This window comes from Gigantopelta aegis, chromosome 14 (genome assembly GCF_016097555.1).
Source record: "Gigantopelta aegis isolate Gae_Host chromosome 14, Gae_host_genome, whole genome shotgun sequence".
Lineage (NCBI taxonomy): Eukaryota > Metazoa > Mollusca > Gastropoda > Neomphalida > Peltospiridae > Gigantopelta > Gigantopelta aegis.
This window is the reverse complement of record NC_054712.1, coordinates 48,651,818-48,674,709: the sequence shown is the minus strand read 5'-3', so window position 1 is coordinate 48,674,709 and position 22,892 is coordinate 48,651,818. Positions and strand designations below refer to the sequence as shown.

At 34.7% G+C, this 22,892-nt stretch overlaps 2 protein-coding genes across 3 annotated transcripts in view; one reads left to right on the top strand and one right to left on the bottom strand.

Annotated features, from left to right (window-relative positions):
- LOC121388957 (protein NO VEIN-like) overlaps nucleotides 1–14,479 on the top strand; it is a 61,711-nt gene extending 47,232 nt beyond the window's left edge. For both annotated transcript variants that reach the window (XM_041520508.1, XM_041520506.1), the window contains exons 31-33: nucleotides 10,264–10,458; nucleotides 12,843–12,980; nucleotides 13,523–14,479. In XM_041520508.1, coding sequence (XP_041376442.1) covers nucleotides 10,264–10,458; nucleotides 12,843–12,980; nucleotides 13,523–14,013 — 824 coding nt within the window. In that variant the 3' untranslated portion in view covers nucleotides 14,014–14,479. The remainder of the gene's footprint in view (nucleotides 1–10,263; nucleotides 10,459–12,842; nucleotides 12,981–13,522) is intronic.
- Nucleotides 14,480–20,486: 6,007 nt separating this feature from the next.
- The window catches only part of LOC121388496 (leucine-rich repeat-containing protein 69-like), a 23,600-nt gene continuing 21,194 nt past the window's right edge, over nucleotides 20,487–22,892 (bottom strand). The window contains exon 9 of the mRNA XM_041519851.1: nucleotides 20,487–22,733. Within this exon, the coding sequence (XP_041375785.1) occupies nucleotides 22,623–22,733 (111 nt within the window). The 3' untranslated portion in view covers nucleotides 20,487–22,622. The remainder of the gene's footprint in view (nucleotides 22,734–22,892) is intronic.

The following is a 22,892-nucleotide window of genomic DNA, read 5'->3' as shown; positions in this document are numbered from 1 at the left end:
GTTGCAGTGTAGTGATTTGTCCAGGATTTGCCTACAGGGTACCATGTCTGATTGGATTAGGAAAATTAGTGTGAGTTAATCATAATTGGGATGGTGGGTTTTTTCCTATTACATGATGCAATGCTCCATTGTTAAATTAATTTATCAGAACGGACATAATTTTAAAAATATTTACACAGAAATTTTCTGTGCCAATTGCTTGTGGAAAGTGACTGGTACCACAAAACTCCTGGATAAATCTGTGCAGTGTTTTCGTGTGTGCATCCATCTTTAACCTTTAACCTCTGTTTCTGTGACACCATGTGCATAACAGTGTAAAGCAAAAACTATTACAATTTCAATTTCAATTATTTATTGTTTGCTTTGGGTAAATTCATTCTTTCATTTAGCAAATTATTGATTGCTAGCCGTAATTAATAAATATGCTTACATATGAAAGTTATTCATAACTATCAACATTTTCAAGAGCATACAAACTGTACTTTTTAGTACACCTCCCACCCTCCTAAGACCAGACATGAGAATCTTATAAAGACTTTTAAATTATCAATATTTTTGTAAATGGCATATTGTCTTTAACCCTCTCCACCCCTAGTGTACTGTTGGTATGTTCTTACAAACTAATTTTTAATACTCTGTCCATTCTCCTTAGACCATATATCAAAATCTTGTAAAGACTTTTTATCAATGTTTTTTAAGTGACACAGTGTCGTTACCCCTCTCCACCGCTAGTGTACTGTTGGTATGATTCTGCAAAATGTGTTTTTAGTCCTCCGTCTATCCTTTTAAGACCATACATCAACATTTTTTAAAGACTTTATCAATTGTGTTTTTTAAATGGCACATTGTAATTGACGCTATCTTTCCCTAGTGTACTGTTGGTTATGTCCATGAAAATATTGATAACTATAAACAACTCCAAAACAAATTAATTATCTAAAAAGGTTATGAAACAGCAGTCATTTCATAAATGGGTAGCATATTTTCATAACAGTAAGAACTTTTTATACAACTAATCTAAGTTATTAAATTAATTCTTAACATTATTGAATACTTTTCAACATAGTGTACCAACACAATTGAGAACTTGGTGTCACAGTCAAATAACTCCACCGCATCCAAGCATGTGCTCACATCCAACCATGTGTTCACATCCAAGCATGAGTTCACATCCAAGCATGAGTTTACATCCAACCATGTGCTCACATCCAACCATGTGTTCACATCCAACCATGTGCTCACATCCAAGCATGAGTTCACATCCAACCATGTGCTCACATCCAACCATGTGCTCACATCCAACCATGTGCTCACATCCAAGCATGAGTTCACATCCAAGCATGTGCTCACATCCAACTATGTGCTTCGCCACGCTTGCATGTCTATAACTTACATTATGCATGTGGCAGACGAACATATCTACAGTAGAAAAAAAAACGTAGTATCAAAACATTACCAGTTAAAATTAGATAAAAATAACTTGGCTGTTTATAACAAGTTTTATATTGTAATTGTAATTGTAAGTAGTAGTAACATTGCCAATGCATATTATCCACATAGTTCAAGGTATACAGGGGAAAATAACCCGTATGACACATGTGTGGCTTAACGAGTTCACGTAATCAACGAATGATGTTATAGCATAACGTGGCCTCCTCATTCTTAGCTCTGCACGTGTGAAAGTAATCTCTGTATAGTTTTTGCTGTTGGATAAGCACAAATTAACATACTACGGGGGTAACAGGGTTGTACAGAAGTGACTCATTTGTTATAAGTGATATGAGTTTTCATTTTATAATAAAATGAAAGTCATACAAGTAAATGTCAAAATAAACAAGATTTTAAAACTATACAAATTTTATTCTACAACAAAATATATGTAACAAATAGCACTTTATCCAGGCACATTTCAGTAATATAACATGTATCTACATACAATTTATAATAACACATATTAGTTGTTTTTCAGTCATATATTAATACACATTAGCACTAACTCACATCTAGTAAATACATGAAACAATCCATAAATAATACATTCTGACATAGTAAAATGTTAGCAGTTATTAAATAAATTGCTGTAGATACTAATACATTTTTATCCATAATGTACTTCGCTCAATTAACAGTGAAATGCAATACAATAAATAACTGTCTGTAGTTATAAAAACTAAAACAGTGACATAAATCAAACAATAGTACATGAATAACAGTGTTTGGTCATGGTTAGGATATAAAATCACAAAATCATGTCAGTTTTGTAATAAATGAGATGATAAAATAAAATAATTCAAATAATAGCACTTGATTAACCATGTCCAGTAGTGGTCAGGAATATAGTATCACTAAATCTCACTAAAGAGAACATTAAAATAAAAACACACAATAGCACTTGAATGTTCAGCAGTCCTAAGCAATATAGTATTGCAAAATCACAAGAGTTTTATAATGAAAACTGAAAAAACCCATCACAGTAGCAGTGGTTAGCAATATAGTATCGCAAAATCACAACAGTTTTATAATGAAAACTGAAAAAACATCACACAGTAGCAGTGGTTAACAATATAATATCACAAAATCACAACAGTTTTACAAGATATGAGAATCAACAATCAAACAGTAGCACTTTATGTTCAGTAGTGATTTGGAATATAGTATCACTTTTATAAGTAATGAGCCAAGTTGCCGATCATGTCCGTGTTAAGCTGCCACTTCCCACTGTGTCGGAGTCGATGCTTTCGTCTGGCGATTTCTGTCATCGATCTGGTGTTACCTCCCCTGTTTCTCTTGTTTCCAAACCACTTCTTCACCTGACCTATCGTGATGCTGCCGGCAAGAGCCATGGCCTCAACAACCGTTGCCGAGGGATATGGATTCTGCAGGTTTGACTGGTACCACTGTTCCATGATCTGTATGGCCTTCCTTGACAGCGTGGGTCTCTGCCGAACACTGGACATCCAGGAAGTTCCGCTTCCGATTCTGGTCTCACTTCTAGAAGTCTGTTTCGTACTCTCTTCCAGAACTTGTAGACTGCGCTTAACTCTCTCCATTACCTGGGAGGGGGAGGAAAAAATTTAAAATTAAAACAAATATTTTAATATACTATCAGTTAAATGTTTGATGTAACTTAGAGAAAAGAAAAGGCCATATTGGAGACTAGTTTTAATATGTATTGAATGTGTCACCTTCTTTAAATAAAGATTAATATTACTGGTAGTAGCTACATGTATAGTATTTGAATACATCTTTTGAACTTTCTTATTTTTAACTGAAGTCTTAAAATCATTTATTTTCAGTGAAATGTTTCAGGTGTTTGTAATAGAATTAACACAAAACTAAATTTGCAAAAAGGGGATTAGGTGTTAAAGTAATTAACTTTAATAGAATTGAACAAAAATTAGTTATTTTTTTATAAAATATCATTAAATAGAGGATAGTTACCAGTTATTATCAAATTTATATCCTGAGTGAAATAATTTTTAGTTTGTAAGCCTTAAATCATCCAATAGTATTGTTCGTTAGACCAGTGCATGATAATTTCTCAGTGAGAAATTATTATTTTTATTTTCCCCGTCATGAGTGCCTGCTGGGGTAATAAAATTGTTTTAAACCATCAAACATATTAATATTATTTACCAGCAATGAAATGTTTATTACAAAAGATAATAATATTTTAAAAATAAATATTGCCATGTCTGTTCAATTCATAAAAGGTTTAAACTGATAATAAAAATTATATTTTTGAAGTTGGTCCACACAATTTTTATTAGAACTTAGAAGAAAGAGAAAACGTACTTGATTTTTCTGATGATCAAAGTAGGAGTTGAGCCAAGTCTTGTACTGTGCAGACGTCTGATTGGCCAGACACTCGGCCCTCTCCTGCTCAATACTCGACACATGCAGCTCAAACAGGGTAGACAACTCTCGCACTCGCTCAGTGACGTCTGCTTCCTGAAGCTTCTGGAGTCTGACCTGGAGACTATGTTCCTCGAGGGTCATGTGATGTGTGTGGTTGCCAAGTGTCTGGAAGAGGTTGCTAGGCAGGGTTGACTGCTGGCAGTCTGTCTGGAGAGTGTCTCTGAGAGCGCTAAAAAATGGATGGCACGCCAGGGGACTGTCTAGGGGGATGTTGCTGAAAGGTGGAGGTGTCTGTGGTGGATGATTGTTCACAAGAAGGTCGCCATACCGATAGTCTGCGGCTGTTTCTGGTGTATGCTGATCTGAAAGAATAAAGAACACGATGATTGTATTTATCAAGTGTATTTCTTATCTTAAGTAATTTAACTCAGATACATGTATTTCAAATCCAGCAGCATAAATGGATAAACATCAGTGTGTAATATAGGTGAAAAACATTACAGACCCTAGTTTTTGATAACTAAAAGCAGACATTACATGTTTTTGGTCACCCTGGCCTGGTGCTTATAAAACTCGAGACTGAAACACTAATGTCATGAAAGTGCCATACAAATAGTATGCATATGACGTCATTAAAGATTTAGTCTGGACTCTAAAACTTTTATTTTATCACGGGCCCTGGTGTTTCTAATACCAGAAACTAAAATAATTCGATTCGATACTATTTTTAAAGGTATTTTCCCATTTCAACGTCACATATCCCAGTTTCACTCTATTGGTACTTTATCCAAATGTGTTAGAGCTTTGTAGATTGACCAAACTTAGTGTCCATTTTCACGGTTTGAAACTAAGGTCGACGACAGTCACTTTTCGCACCCTTGTTTTGGGTTCATACACAATAAATATAACATATCTTACCGTAATTTATCTTGAAAGCCATATTTCGTAAAAGGTTCAATTTTTTAATCACAAGATTTTCTTCAAACACATTCCGATGCATTAGTGATGTTCAAACAAAACAAATTTCAATAGCAAGTTTGCATTGGAATTTGTCCAGCATTCTTAAAACAGAAACGTCATGTACCCAGTGTATGGTTATTGTATGGCGATTCAAGTTGACGTCGTTGGAATACTAACATCATTCAAATTCAGAATTAGCTATATTATTACAATGCTTCGCCACATTAAAATAAAAACTGGTCTACTAACCTTGACCCCTGTCAAATTTCTATAACAAGCGGACAACGTTGTTTACAGGTTGGTATTTTGTTATTTTTCATAATTCTGGACAAAATATTAATTTTAAGTTTCAAAAGATGAAAGAAATAAAAAATACCTTTTGTCAAATATATCATATAAAAAATTACCATTGGATATGTTTTATTTACGGTGTACGAAGCCAAAACAAGGGTGCGAAAAGTGACTGTAGTCGACCTTAGACCTTACCTGGTCACTGCCTTTGATTTTTTCAAAGTAAAACTGATGATCACAAAATTGTCCATTTAGGCCTAAGTGTTATGATGTATCCTGAATAATATAGGATGACAGTTATTATTAACAGATTGGATTTATTTGCAATTAAGTTGACAGTATTGTGTAGTGTACTTACCAGTGGTTTCTGGTTCGTCATCGTTTGGGTGGATGGAGTTGAATAAAGCATCAAGTGACTCCTGGAAACTCTGGTTGAAGCATCCACTGGTATCCGGGGTACTTGTATTTGTTGATAGACTGGTGTTTGGGGATAGACGGGTGTTTGGGGATAGACGGGTGTTTGGGGATAGACTGGTATCCGTGGACACACTCATATTTAGGGATTCTCTGGATTCAGCTTCATTGGAAACAAGAAAACCTGAAAAAAATCAAGGAAAAGTTAATAAACCAGACATTGAATTGACTTCTGTTACACATTATATTACATTTGTTATAAGGATTGTTGTTACTTCAGACCAGTTTATCATTTCAAAAGACTTTGAATAGAGGACCCAAAACTGTAAATTAAATTGTACACTTCATATAGGGGACACATTTATCATCAAAAGTGACCTTTGTTTACATATTGTGAACTATATTTGTTATATAAAGTAATCCTAATTTTAATATTGCATGTAAACCCATTTTTATCTTTTACTCCTATACTCTCTGTTTCCTTTTTCTTCAACTCAACAATGCTGCTGCTGATATTTTTCTTTTATCATTATCTTCGTTTTTCCAACTGATAGTGTTCAACAATTAATAGTTCAATAAATCTTAGTTATAAAATTCGATTTAATTTCCTTCAGTGAAATATGTTCTGACATTGTTGTATATATAATATATTACTAGAACAATATCTTCCGACATGTCATTTATCATTTTATGATCATTGATATTTGACACAAAATAAAAAGTTATTTAAAAGCTTCAAAACTTAAATCAATGTAGTAGCTGTGTTGCATGTTGCATTTTGCATTTTTAATGTGTGTGTCAACTAAATTACGATTACATTTGTGAAATGTGTTCTCTTGAATAATAATGATGCTCTGGACAAATTTAATTCTTGAACAGCAGACAGTTTACAATCGGATACAACCGTATCCGGTGTATCGGCGCACTTGGTATTTTGCTCAAGTATGCTTAGGAAGTTGTCATGTTGTCGGTGTTTTTAACAAATTAAAGTTCACTTCCATTTTCAATGTTTAATCAAGTATCAACATATTTATTGTTTCGGGTATAATATTTTTTTTAAAAGAAAAATCAATACTTATAATTTCAAAATAAATCAGTCACCTGCTTGCTTTTGTGTATACAAACGTGAAGTTGGTCATCCTTATTGATATTAAGAATGTTAAAACCAGTCCAGCATTTTTTTAAATTATAGTAAACGGTATAATTGTTTTGTTCAGTTATTTTTATTTAAACTGAAAAAGAAAACCCAGACAAATGCAAACAAAACAAAAGTTTTACACTTTACCAGTTCACAATTGTCACATTGTTACCCCAAAAAAATAAAATAATAATAATAACAATAACAATAATAATAAAAGCGAAATAACATCCACATGTGTGCACAATCTACCGGAGAAAAAAATCCATGTGGGCATCTTAGCCATGCACAACAATGAACATGTATGCATCTGCAGTACTGTGCCATTCAAGAAAACGATTCCGAAACTGATCACGAGATGGGTCATGTGTGATCGTTCATTTTCATAGTAATATTTTTTAACAAGACAAAACAAAAAAGTACTAAAATAATCCTGGGACAATAGTGTAGCGTTTATGGGCTACAAAGTGAGGTCATGGGCAGTTTATAAATAGCGGGGTCACCGATCCACATCTACTGCGCCGAATCACCGGACATGCAAATCGTTTTAGATACAAGGGGGTGTTTACATTTATGCACCATTTTAAAATGTTTATTTACTACAGACATAAAACAATTTGTAGCGTATTTCAGATTATGCAGTTCTTCATCGGTGAGAGACACATTTTATTATTTCACAGTGTTCACATAGAAAATGGTCTTTAATGCTTAGGTGCGCCGATACACCGGACAGCACTGTTTTTAAATGTAGTTTCAGACTGTGCTTTTCTGCAATTAAACAATTGTTTTCCTGTCAAAATAATTTTAACCATTACAAATGGTACTGGTTGATATACATATTTTAACATACGTTTACTAAAATTGGTGTACAGTTATACTTCAATACAAAATGCCTATATCAAGGCCTCTCCCTACAATTTGAAAATGTAATTCAGATGATGACAGACCAAATCTGCCATTTGACACCTTATCAATTCATAGATACTTCCAAATCATTGAATTCAAAATATATATAAATTTAATGAATAACAGTTCATAGATTACAAATGGAATGTATAAATCCTAAATAAAACAAAAGTGCCAAAACATTACCTGTCTAATTATGAAAAATCCTATCTGTGATCAAAACTGGGATATTTTGACCAAGCCATGACAGGGAGTTGTTTTAAAAACAATGTTTATTCAGTTTAAAAAATATAGAAAGAGGTGGTAGCCCTATAAACAAACAAAAAATTAAATAAAATGTTAAAAATAATTAAGTAATTTTAGACATTAGTTACATATTAGAAACAATGACAAAATTAGATTTATTGTGGAATATGATAACATTCGTACAACAATGTATTTTTATAATGGTGGTTTTGATCTCCATACAGTGCTATATGGTAATAATGATTACCCTCTGGACCTTAATTTACGTATAACAGAATCTATTCATAACTTTTCAAATTGTCAAAACACTTCACGTTCTTAAAGCCATTTATCCTACATCACATTGTCACTTGCAAGTTTGGCTGCTGTACTGTGGGCGGTGGGCGAGAATCACTGATGTAAGTTAATCTTAGGAAATCGGGTATATTTATGTACGTGGGTACGTGTATGCATGGACAAGTATATTAATTTAATGGTCATTTAGACTTGTTTTTATGTTTGAATGCAAATTATGTAATTCTTTCTAATTCTCTGAAGAACATGTCAACTGATGTGTATATTATAAATTGTATGTAACAAATTGTATGTAAAGAGGCATTAATATAGGCCAATGGCCTGTTTGCCAATCCATTGTGAAATAAATATTGTTTAAACAATAAATGTGGAATGAAAATGATGTGCAAAATGTATTCTATTTTAGTTGTAAAATATAGGGAAAGATTTAGAGGAAACACCTAGTAACCAATTCCAACTGTTTATACAGAGGATTTCATTGATGATTTGTTTTTACCACAAAAATTATAAAATGAAGTATATTCAAAAACACAAAATGTGTCCTGAAAAATCGTACTATATTTTCTTAAGTGATTTCAAATTGCATAAATAACAAGATGAGATCTAAATTCTATTTAATAAAAAAACTGCCACAATTTATTTATTTAATAACTTTTTTTTATTTTATCAAGACCATAGAGAAATTAGCAACTGTGTAACAGACCAATCAAATCATCACGTTAACTTAGTGAAAATGTGAAAATAAGTACTGTTAGAATAATGACTGAATAAATTAACAGAAATAATGTAGATCGAAATGATGCACACGACTAATAAAAGTATAGGTTATGAAACTGACCTTGTGACACTGGAACAGTGGAGGAAACTAACTGATACAATCCATCAGATACTTGGACAATCTGGTAAACTCCTCCTCCCATTGACGGACAGATGTCAGAACTCACACACAGACTGACATCAGAAACTGAACACATACTGGCAGGTGATATAATTATTGTGACTCGGAAATATGACAACTGACAATGTGACGGGATCTCCAGTATTATACCATACAATATGAATAGTATTCAGTTTGTGAGTAAATAGTCAAGTTGTTTTTCATTGGGAGTTGAAAGTCACCTGACTTCATTAATTATTAATATGGACACAAACTGAACTCTGATTGGCTGGTAGTTGTCTTTGATCTTCAGTTACAACTGATAACCTGTAAGGATGAGTCTTTGATCTTCTGTTAATACTACTCACCTGTTATCATCTATAGGGATCAGTCTCTTTGTTATTTTACTGAGCAGTTAACAGTATACGGAGATCAACACTAAATGATTGTTTTGCTGTTAATGTAGAAGGAGCATGACCCATTAGCAAAATTAATTTTAATTTTATAATCTTAAATATATTTTTTAAATGTATAGATTTTAATATTTTTATAAAATAACAATTAATACTAATAAAATATAAATATTTAGCTTGTAGCACTATACTAGTATTTTATATTATTTAAATGAACCAATAATACAGTTACTGTAATGGCATACAATTTATTTATTTTTTTACATGAATTTAGTAAACATCAAAGTTGTTTTGTATATATTCATTACTGCTATTAAAAATTAAAATTATGAAAAGTATGCAAAACTGAAAAGTAATTGAATTAAAAAAGAAAAAAACTGGGTTTTTTTTAATTATCTTTTAACATTATATGTTTAGTAATTAGTGTATAGATCTGCTAATCAAAGTTTTCGCTTGTTGGCTAATCCTCAGACTGCTACTGTTTTTGAATGGCAATAAATATTGTTGAAACCAAAGCTTTCATTCAGGCAGGTTTTCTAAATAAAAATAATGTGAAGTGATATCTGGTTACTTAAGATTTTAAAATGGTGTTTTTTGTATTAACATGTTTGAAGAAAATAAAATACTGTTGAAATCAACACACTCTCTCTCTCTCTCTCTCTCTCTCTCTCTCTCTCTCTCTCTCTCTCTCTCTCTCTCTCTCTCTCTCTCTCTCTCTCTCTCTCTCTCTCTCACACTCTCTCTCTCTCTCTTTCTCTCTGTGTGTGTGTGAATATTAAATTATTGCCTGTTGGTCGATTCCCAATGCCCAAACATTAATAAATATTGCTTAAAAATAACCTGTATTATTTATGTTATTTCTGTAGGCAAGAGGAAGCTGGGAGAGCCTGAAATGGACAGACAGTCTAAGCGTTCTGCCCAGGAAGGAGGTGACCATTACACCGGTGACCGGCAGTCAGGAGGTCCTAGTAATATACACTCGGCTGTTCCTGGTAGTAAAGACTCGGGAGGTCCTGGTTTTAAAGAGCCAGGGGCTCCACAACCACAGGTCACTGACAAAGGTACAGACAGACATTAGGAAATAAATATATTTAACATAAAACTAAATAATCCCGATGTACCATCCTATTTTTATTTTGCATTGCCGATTCTGCTTGGGTATTAGCGATTTGAACGGTCACAAATTTGCACGTTTTGTAGCAAAAAAACCAATGTGTGCATGTGTGCACCCAACTGAAGACTGAATAGTTTCTACGCTTTTTGGCTCTTGTACAATGTAGCTCGTAGTATCTATCTTGAAAACTGCCTTAATTATAATTGTAATACCTTGTCATTTGGAGATCCAAAATTCAGAATCCAAAATAATGTTTTAATGTTTAAATTTGTTCATAACTTCATTATTAATAGGGTGTGGGAAATAGCTCAGTGGTATAGTGGTCAGTTTGGGATCGATCGCCGTTGGTGGGCCCATTGGGCTATTTCTCATTCCAACCAGTGCACCACGACTGGTATATCAAAGACCGTGGTATGTGTTATCCTGTCGGTGGGATGGTGCATATAAAAGATCCCTTGCTGCTAATTGAAAAGAGTAGCCCATGAAGTGACAACAGCGGGTTTCCTCTCAATATTTGCAGTTTTCTCGCTGCTCCATTTAAGCGGGGCGGCCCTCCCCGCTATTGGATTTTGCCACCCTCCTTTCACGTTCTCCACCTCCTTTATTTTTCGGCGCCCTTCTTTATTTTCCAGCCCCTACTATATTTTACAGCTCCTATCTCTGCTATTTCCAAATGCACACTATTTTTCCACACATAACAAACCCATGATGATCAGTCTGCACACTGGACATCAAAGGAAACGAGCCGCGTTGTGTACGAAAAATCAATTGACGAAACATTTACGACAGTTACCGCAACGTAATTTAACAGTATTTTTAACAGCCTCTATTTTGTCCCATGCCTGTATCCATTTGTATGTTTGATACACACAATAAAAGTTATATTTTATTTGAGCAATGAAAACATTTTTATTTTTTAATGGATTCAGCAATCTCCGATTGAAAACCTCCCACTTATTTGGCACCAAATTTGTCACGTGATCAGAACGGTCACTCTGTGTTTTGTTTCCACTAACCGTCTTCTGATATTTTGTCCTCGGTTGCAGATATAATTGATTGTAACTGATGATTTTTACTTTCTGTCATTCTGTTTATTCAGCAGTTCTTTATAACATATTGTAAACTTTTCATTTGGGGGGGATATCACCGCTTATAAAAACAACGGAAGTGGTAGTGTTTAGCATTAAAATCATTCAACTTGGGTGCCAAATAATATATTACAAAAACGAAACTACTTTTCATCAGTTGGCAATAATATTTTATGACAGCGATCGATTCATTCGATGAAGATGGAAATAAAAAAATAATAATTCGACATAAAGGGATCACACAAACGTCTTTTTTGTTTCACGTATATCTTGAAATCTTTATTAAAATAATAATATTAAAACTTTGATCGGTTCAGCAAAACCAGAACTGCCCGTGAATATCAGATCGATAACATCTTCAATTCAATTAAAAGATGAGTCTTCTTGTATTTCGTATAAACTTTTTTGTAGGCAAAATAAGGAGTATGTCTTTCCACAAAGTCTATCAACACACAACAACATGGTAACCACCAAATTCTACCCCCACCCATTAAAAATGTTTTTTTGCTTTTCGTTGTTTTTTTTGGGTTTTTTTTGAAAGGTGTTGTGCTGCGCGGCCGCCCTCCTTTAATTTTCACCCACCAAGAACACTGATTTGTGTGGTCCTTAACCATATATCTGACGCCACATAACTGTAAATAAAATGTGTTGAGTGCCTCGTTAAATAAAAAAACATTTCATTATTAAAAGTAAACATTTTGAAGAAAATTAATCATTGTGTCCAAAGTAGAGTAACAAAATATTATATTAGCAACCATTCGTCCTCTTTTGATCTTACTTCTCTAGCTTTTCTTGTTCTTTTTTCCTTTTCCCTTAATATACATGTAGGCGTCAGCCTGTTGGCCAGTCCAAAAACTGTTTTATTATTACTGTAATAGCAAATAAATATATTTAAACCAACAGGTACAGACTTAGCTACTTTCCTTATATTCGAGTGTGTTATTAAATACTGTAACACAGTTCTCTAATATACTTGTATGATTAAAATTGTTTCAAAGGTAAATAGTTGTAATATTTATCAGATTTAGACAGGATCCTGTGTTTAGAGGGGAACAGTTTTAGAATTTAAAAAATTGGGGACCATAAAACTTCGCCAGTTTTTATAAAAATTTCTGTTTGTCCAGGGTCCGCTTTAGACATGTTTCACTGTATGAGAGTTTTGTCTATTTGCCATTTTCTACATTAGCACTTACAATAAATATTACTCAGTCCTGTATGAATTATGTTCTCTGTTTTCTCCCAGATGACGGCAATAAACGGGAAGCACCTGCTGACGGGGAGCGGACGGAAGCGAGTCCGATCCCAGCCTCCAATAAACGTGGACCACCCGAGAGTGATACTGAGCTGGGAATCAGTCCGAAGAGACCAGTCTATTTCAGAGGTAATCACAAACACCGGGGAAGTTACAGTTTGAGCAGAACGCCCACTTTGACTTAATAAAATTCCAGCCATGCCCCCCCCCCCCCCCCCCAATAACAACATTTCTTTTTTTGGTTTTTACCCCATCCCAAAACACGACTTATGGGCATCTCCCCAGTATAAAATCCATAAAGCTTGTGACCTACAGCTATACGTATCATAACTACAGCAATTGCCGTCGATGGCACTGTTAAGTTTGAGCCCCATGACATACTGGATTTGTTGATTGTTTTCATCTCAGGCTATTTGCATGTAGACTGATGAATCATTTTGAAAATACAGGAAGATGCAAAAATAAAATTGAAATGTTGTGAATGTATTTATTACTGAGATGTATAGAATAAATAGAAAGCTTTTTGTTCTTTTTATTTTGGCATTTACATGAAGAAACAAAATATTATGCTATCAGTTTTAAATGTTATTAAAAAACAAAATTTGGTATAATGTTTCATATACTCATCCTAATTATTTCTGAAGCATTTTTTATTCATTTCTATTAAACAGATCCAGTCTGGACTGAATCGGACAGTGAATTAATCTATGAAGAACTGGGCAGCGGGTCGACCCTGAAGCTCCCCGAAATGCCCGTCCAGTCGGACGCGGACAAACCGACGATGCAGGTGATCGGTCGGTGGGGGGAGCACCTTGTCCACAACTACCTGCTACAGCAGCGGGAGGTGAACCTGGACATCACGCGTATCGTCTGGGTGAACGAGGCGGAAGAGTCTGGACTGCCGTACGACTTCGAGATTGTCATCATAGATGGGGAAGACGAGAAGTCTGTGTTCGTCGAGGTGAAGAGCACGCTGCTCGACACGAAGCAGCAGTTCGCGATCTCTGCCAGAGAGATCCAGTTCGCCATCAAGCACAAGGACGCATACCAGATCTACAGGATCTTCAACGCCGGGAAGGATGATCATGTCAAACTGCTGAGAATCGATAACGTCGCACAGAAGATGGAGCAAGGCACAGTGAAACTGTTTATGTTCATATAAAGAGATTTTGTGCAAAAAATGTGATTGTTGAAAAAAATGGAATAAGGAACAGTGAAACTGTTTATTTTCATATGAAGAGAGTGTCAGATAGGACTAAATATTATTGATGAGAATTGATAATTTTGTGTAGAAAATTGAACAGGAAAATGTACAACTGGTTATGTTCATATAAAAAGATATCAGTTAGAACTACGTGTGGCTGATCACTATTGATTACATCATCCAAAACATGGAACAAGTACAGTAAAACTGTTTATGTTCATATAAAATAAGATCAGTTGGCATTTTATACAATTGATAAAATCTACAACATGCTGAAAATGGAACACAGCACAGTTTCGTACATTTTTCATTTCAACTTATTTTCATGCTTATATCCAATTACTGTTCAAGCACGCTGCCCTGGGCACACACCTCAGCTATCTGGGCTGTCAGTCAAAAATAGTGGGTCAGTTGTTAGTGGTTAGTGAGAGAAAAGAGGGTGTAGTGGTCTTACACCTACCCACTGAGTCGTTAAAAACTTGCTCTGGGCAGCGAACCCTGTATCTATCAGCCTTATGTCCGATGGCTTAAACACGACACCACCAAGGCTGATTCAGCACAGTGAAAATGTTTAACATGTTTATATAAATAGAAATCATGAAAATGTTTAAATAAAGCTTCAGAGGTTATAAAACTTTTTAAGTGTAGACTCAAGGCCCAAATAAAAGATTTTAATTAGTGACAAATGCTAATTAATTGGAAAAGTGAAAATTGATTAGCAAGTACTATTCAACATTTTAAAATTGTGTACTGATGTCTTGAACTTTTATAACAAATCATGACACGATACTGACCGAAATGTTCACTGAATTTAATATTAGAATCTTGCTCATATAAAATATGTGTAGTGAAAGAGAGATCATGAAAGTGTTTATGTCGTGGCCCTATGTGTAATCAACTTTAAAGTCTGCACTGAAGTTTTACCCATGTAAATAGATTGTACTAAAATATTTTGTCTTGAACCTGGACTTTAAACTTTGACTTAAAATCACAATTTTTCAATTTGTGTACAATATTTATGTTGTGCACATTAATATTTCACAGTTTTGAAGTAAAGGCTTATATTCATCATAAACTTGATATGCATTTTGTAAGTCTAGGTTTATATTCATATCAAATTTACGAAGCCTGTTTTTCTTAAATACAGGTGTTTAAGCATTGTAAATATATGTAGTTGCACGTACATGCATGTAAGACATAAACAGGCCTTGTAAATTTGGCCCATAGTGTTTTTACATGCAAGTCGATATTGATTTTAAGATGTTTTTATGAGGTGGCAGTAGGCCTATATTGTTAGAAACTTAAAGTGGGCAGAGAAGAGGATGGGCAGTAATATAGATTGTTTCCCAGGTACCACTCGTCAATGGTGACAACATTAATTACGGTACTTGTTGCAGGACAATATATTTTACATGCATACTTTTGAGTAATACATTCTCTCATGACTGTTTTGCACTTGGAGGTAGTTGTGGTTTGATGTTTTTCTTTACAATAAACACTAACTTGTATTTGTATCAAATAATGGAGAAAAATTATATTGTTCTGATGTATTATTATAGCCTTTCATACAACATTTTCTTATTTCATCTGTTCACCACATTGAGGATAAAATTATGATAACATTTTTGTGTTTACACATTTTGTATCTAGTGAAATCACCCTATTAACAGTATTTATCATGCAATCAAGACATTTCACTATTTTGAAGGTCTGCTATTCCAAAGGTACGCAATTCTGAAACTTTATGAGTAACATGCATAAAACATTGTCCAATTTTGTTATTTGTGAACATGCAAATCTTGCAGCATGGGCTGTCTCCAGGATTTGGGTAAGTGTCAGGGTCAGAGATTGGGATAGTCAGGAATAATGGACCTTCAGAATACAGACACGCCGCCACATACACCCTTCATAATGACAGGGTAAAGTAAAGTGATACCATGTCAGTAGTAAAATAAACTTTTTGAAATAAGCTTGGAGCCTAATTCACTAAACTCTCGCAACTTTGCGATCTCGCAGTGCAATGCTAAAAGACTTGCAAAGAGGATGCTTTGTTGTCTAGCAGAGCCTAAGAGACCTTTGTGAATTAGGCCCCTGGTTCAGTTCGACCTCATTTGAGTCAGTCCAGTATGTAATATAAATTTACAGCATTACAGTGATGTCTTTGTGAGTTTTTTATGTTTTGTTGTCTTATTTAGAAAACTGTTGTTTTTATAATTATATGTTAAGTAAATAAATATTGGGAACAATGTTTTATTTAAACTGGTGACTGTGCATATTGTGTAGGTATAGATTTATGGGAATTGAGCATTTATCAGGGCAAAGATACAATTTTATCTTTTAAAAATTTAGGACAAATTTTTTATCTGAACCCAACAATAAAATGCCACCCCATACTCAGTAAAATTAATTAAGGGTCCGTACACATTTTGGCAATTCTTTGTTAAGTGTCATATTATTTGAGCATGTTTTGATCACAGATAACTTATAAACATTGTATCAGTAAAATATGACCCATGATACACGCACAAATCTTGCTGACGTCTTACAATAGGAGAAGTTGTAAAATTATTTTTCAAAGAAAAATGCCAAAAATATTTATTGGCCCCTAATTAATTTTAACGAGTATAGAATACTATGAAAGTGCCATTTTATGTGTTAATATAGTACAACTATAGCAGCAACTTATATGTACAATGTTTGTTTAATATGGGATCAACTCCATTATTTTTGTTGGCTTATTTCTCATTATAGCTTCATAATTGGGTCACCATTTTGCTTTTTTTTATATCATGTACTACGGTCAGTCATCTTTGAGCATTCAGTCATCACTGGTTTATTATACACTGTGTGGTTTTTAATAATGTGGTATGTGCTGTTCTGTCTGTGGAGAAAGTACATGTAAAATACTTTTCACTTCTTGCTAAAAATTTGAATATATAGTACAATGTTGGTTTAATATGTTGGCTTTTTTCTCATTACAATTTCATAACTGGGTCACCGATTTGCTTTAAAAAAAAAAATATATACTACTGTTAGTCATCTTGCTAAAAATTTGAATATATAGTACAATGTTGGTTTAATATGTTGGCTTTTTTCTCATTATAACTTAATAATTGAGTCACTAATTTGCTTTAAAAAAAAAAAATATATATACTACTGTTAGTCATCTTTGAACATTCATTCATAAATTGTTTATTATACACTATGTGGTTTTTAATAATGCAATATTTGCTGTCCTGTCTGTGGAAAAAGCGCATGTAAAATGGTTTTCACTGCTTGCTAAAATGAGAATATAAGGCACCTGCAAGTTTCTCCTATACTGTTATTCGTGTATCATTTTCATTCATTGTTGTTTGTAATATTAACCTTTTGTGGTTTTTAAGTCATATTTTATTCAGTACTAATACACCTGTATGATACCGATTTTTGTATATATATTGTCTTACACATATTATTTGCAGTAAAAGTTGTTGATCTGTGATAAAATAACAAGTACTCATTACTGTGTGACATGTCAATCCTTGGCAGTTAAGAAAATGTCCAAAAAAGGACAAAAATATGCCATGGACAAATATGTAGTCTCCGTGGCATTTTCCACTGTACTTTTGTGGTTACTGTGATAGAAGCAGGAATAGAAGCAAATGCTCGCGCGCCCCCCCCCCCCCTCCCCCCCCCACCCCAGGCCCAGGCAAGGAATACAATTTGAAGTATAGTAGTTCTCTGGGCCATTAATTCTAAGCAGATGTGACCCAATTTTAAGATACTGACTGTTGGGCTATTTTGCCAAGATACCAATACACTACATAGTTAATGTGTGTTCCATAATAGTTTTCTAGAACCCTCATAGATTTCATCTTGCCAGGATGTCCCAATAGTAGGACGACTAGTGATTGTTCTGGGGGACTGGTAACTTTTCTAGGCTACCAAGACCAGTGGAAATATTTATTAAATTTCTACCCCTGCTGTAAGAGAGGAGTTTTATTTGTCAGTTTGTCATGAACAATTGAAAACACGGCAGAAATCTCCAAAGTATTGCCGACTGTCATGGTTAATTGTCAAGGTTTAATATAAGATATTATCCCAGTGGTCATTCATAACAGGGAAAATATTTTCCATATTTTCTCAGTGAGATTCTGCATTGGTTTAGCGAACAGTACTATTGGATGATTTGATGCTCACAAACCAATGACCTTGTCTGTACTAAATATGACGGGGGGGGGGGGGGGGGGGGGGTAGTTGCCCCTCCATCTTGTACGCTTATGTTAATTTCAAAAACAAAATTAGGCTTCACAACAGAACAATAATTTAAGCAATACAATAACTAGTCAAAGATAGGTGAACTAGGAAGGTTAACCTCTCATGTTCTATCCTCAAATACCCTGTGAAACAGAATCAACAACAATAAAGCATGTGTTTAAGGAGTTGCATAATCATGTTAATAATTGTATACAGTATTATGTATTACCATATTCTTTTTAGCTTAATGTTCATTTGTTTGGTGGTCCATTATAAGGTTCTTCCAAAAATGACCGCAGGAGTGGTGGGGGTGGGGTGATGTATAATTTTTAGTATTAGTTTTGGGGTGGGTTTTTTTGTTGTTGTTGGGTTTTTTTTGGGGGGGGGGGGGGGGTCATAAAAAATTAAATTAAACAAAATTATACTTTCACCCCCCAACTACATGTAATCGCATCATCAAATTTGAAACGATCTGTAACCTATTTACAGTTTTTATAGTTGAATTGCGTCTGGTATTTTTAATAATACATCGCTATTTGAGCTACATATGGAGGTTTAGAGCCATCATTTTGTCTGATATGTTTTTTAAATGGATAAATCATGTCCCTCCAATTAAGTGTTACATATTAGTTGAATGTTACACCGAAAATTTTACAAAGCTTTATATACGATGATTTTAAAATAAAACCAATTTCTTCAACTGGTGTGTTGCTTTCTTTGTTTTACTCTTGGCCAAGGGGTAGTTGCAGGGGTGTGGGGGGGGGGGGGGGGTTGGGGGATCCAGTTCAGTGGGAGTACTCGCCCGAGGTCACTTGGTTACAGGATCAAATTTAAACCACTCATTTTCTGATTGGGATTTTTCTTGTCAACCAGTGCCCCATGACTGGTTTATCAAAGGCTGTGGTATGTGTTGTCATGTCTATGAAAAAGTGCATAATTATAAAAGATCTGTTTTCCTCAGACTATACGTCAGAATTACCAAATGTTTGACATCTAATAGTCGATGATTAATAAATCAATATACGTCCTAGTGGTGTCATTAAACAAAAAACTAAAAAACCTGTGTTTTGTTTAACGACACCACTAGAGCACATTGATTAATTAATCATCGACTATTGGATGTCAAACATCTGGGTATTTGGGCATATAGTCTTAGAGAGGAAACCTGCTACATTTTTCCATTAGTAGCAAGGGATCTTTTATATGCACCATCCCACAGACAGGATAGCACATACCACGGCCTTTGATATACCAGTTGTGGTGCTCTGGCTAAACAAAACAAACTAAACTAAGCCAAGGCTTGAATTTAGCTCAGTGGTAGTGTGTTCGTCTGAAGTGCGATGGGTCCCAAGAGAGATAGCCTTCGGTGAAGTTTCACAAATCATCCCCCATGTTTCACACATGTACTGTCCTTTATTACATACCTGTTCAATCTTACTATAGTGATATAGACATTTTGAAACCGTGTAATGAATGTATTTTGTATCACACATGTGATATGGACCGGAACTTTTAAATGGAGAATTCCCTTTTACCGTTTACTGCAGTTTGTGCCTTTTACAAATAACGTCACATCATATTTGAAACATTATACAAGACTGCCGCAGAGTATGATTCTTAACGTTAAGTAAATCCATGAAAGGAGTTTTGATAATAGATTTAACAAGGTGGTGTTATGACGTTAAATTAAAAAACGTTTTTGTAAAACATAAAAGAAGGTATATAATAAATACACAACTTCACATATGTTGTTTTCACTTCTTATTTGAAACGTAAACGAAGTTCTGTATATGCATGCAGTTAAAAGATCCTTTGCCAATATTCAGTAGCCTGTGGTGTGATTGGCTTTCTTCACTCTCTAGACGAGGAGTAATGATATGTTGTTTTCACTTCTTATTTGAAACGTAAACGAAGTTCTGTATATGCATGCAGTTAAAAGATCCTTTGCCAATATTCAGTAGCCTGTGGTGTGATTGGCTTTCTTCACTCTCTAGACGAGGAGTAATGATATGTTGTTTTTCTTTTGTAAGTGCACTAGTATATAAATAGGAAAGACAAAATTTAAAAAAACCAACCCTCGAGATAAACCATTTTGTCTGAAACTCGCTAAGGCTCATAAAGAATCCTCACACATGTGAACATAGCAAATTTCTTGTAGTGCATTAACAAATTAACTTGAATAACAAGCCGGCATGTTTTATTGATGATTTTAATTCGGCTGATCACAAAACCTTTTGGTTTCTTTTTAATAAACATACAACATAAAATATCACAGTTTTTGTAACAAAAGAGGCAATGCCTCAATACATGTAGATTTGATTACATCAATATATATCTATATATCTATCACATTGGATATAAACACTATACAAACAACTTGTTAAAATATAATGTACCTATAATTGCACAAAATGTAACATTACACGGCAGCCAACATTGCTGAAAACATTAATTTTGCTTATTTAGGACAGTCCCATGAATAATGCTGCTATCGCCATCCATCAACATAACACTACTATTGACCGATTATTTTAGCACATAACAGTCTAGATACAAAATTTTATGAAGGCAGGGTTTCTGCCAGAGGGTAAAATGGGTATGGTGCCATACCCAAATGTTTTTGCAGATTTCTTTTTAGAGTAAACCTTTGGACAAAATTAATTACTCTTGTCATTACTGCATGATTTTCTTAACCCTAACCACTAAATGTAACCCATTTTCTTTCTGGGGGACACCTCCCATACCCCCTGTTGACTGTGGTTGCATTCAGTTCCATGGTCCCATACCCAACATTTTCTTTCTGGCAAAAACACTGGAAGGGGGGGGAGGGGGGGGGGGGGGGGGGGGTCGGAGTCTGTGTTCATAAAACGTGATTCAAGACTAGCAAGTCGCCACAGATTTAAGCAAGTCTTATCTCGACAGTTTTATAAGCATGGGGAGGCCTATAACTCCCCATTTCCCAAATCCTGTATTTAAGCTGAAATATTCATATTAAATATGAGCAATGGACAATATTGGTAAAGTGCAGTTCACCCCCAAAATGGTGACCTGAGCAGGGTACCCCATCCCCTTCCCGTTAAATGCATCCTTGATATCAAATGGACATCAAAAAAGATCTGAACTTTGCCATCAGTTCTTATTATTGTTAATGATCAATGTCTTGAAACCAACTTTTGTGTTCTATCACATCAAACTAGCAATATTTGTTTTCAGTGTATTGGTTTTTTCCTAACTCCACTTGTTGACAGATAAGACTAAAGTTCTTGTTTGTCAAATATTAATTTGGTTTCAAAATAAATTCACCCAAGAAGTTCACTTTCTTAACTGAAACGTTTACTGGACACTCACCCAACTGATAACAGTATTTTGCAATCAGCTTAAATACTAGTAATTGTTATGCATCTTCTTCACTCCTGGAGAGAGATGTAGCTCAGTGGCAGAGCGCTCGCCAGGGGTGTGATTTGGTTGTAGGAGTGATTGCCTTTGATGGACCAGGTCTGGGGGTAGCCTGTGTGTCAGTGTTGGGTTTCCTCTCTCAATCAATGTGTCACAATAACCATATACACGTATAACCATATATGTTAGACACCAAATATCCAGTTTTCCCAAAATGCTGAGTTGTCCCTAAACTCATATTGCCTTCCTTTCCTTTCTTCATTCCAGTAAGGCCTCCACAAGTCCGCCGTGCCTAATCCAATTTCGTATAATTATCCCCGCAAAATGTCTGAGATATGATGATTCATTTTGCGTGTCCCAACCAGATCTTCCAATAAAATGAGGTTCACACTTTTGGGTTAAACAGAAATAAAGAGGTTATAGGGCCTCCACGAGTCCAACATATTGGACTCGAGTACTCGAGGGTCAAACACGACCCGGACCGAGTACCAGACATTTACACTAGATGATGAGATTAAGGAATAAAGTAAAATAGCGTTATGCATCTTAATTCCAGCACTGAATATGGATGTCAAATCATGCTATTGTATTGCATTTAGAAACAGGTTGTTCAGTGTTGTGATGGACAGAAAGCCAGTTTAAAAAGAGAAACAAGTGCACGATCATATAATTATTGTGTAACTTATATCGTTGATAATTTACTGCTGAAATTATTGTTGTACGTTGTCCACTGTATTCCAGTTGATCATTGTATTCCACCTTGTATGGGTACTCGAGACCCATTTTGAGATGTTGATAATCTTGGTATTGACCAATCTCGACCCACATCTGTGATATATACTGGATGTACTCCACTGCTGGGATGATCACTTCCTTTAACCCAAAACACCAGTGTTATTTTGTAATGGCTACCCCTGCATGGTGAGAGAAAAGTGCTAGGGAAAGGCAACTCCGTAATAATCATGGCCTCCCGCGTTGAAGCAGGTGTATGAGCAGAGCAGGGCTCGGACTGGAAGAGTTCCCAGGAAATTTCCAACTTTTAAACTCTGTTCAAAGAGAACAAAATTGCATTCATAATCAAATTATTTATTGTCACTAAAGAAATTTGAGAATATCATAAAATAAAAAATCATATTGCATACATAAATCAAGGTAGTTGCTATGTGCAAATCAAATCCATGTTAGGTTAGGTCAGGCCAGGTCAG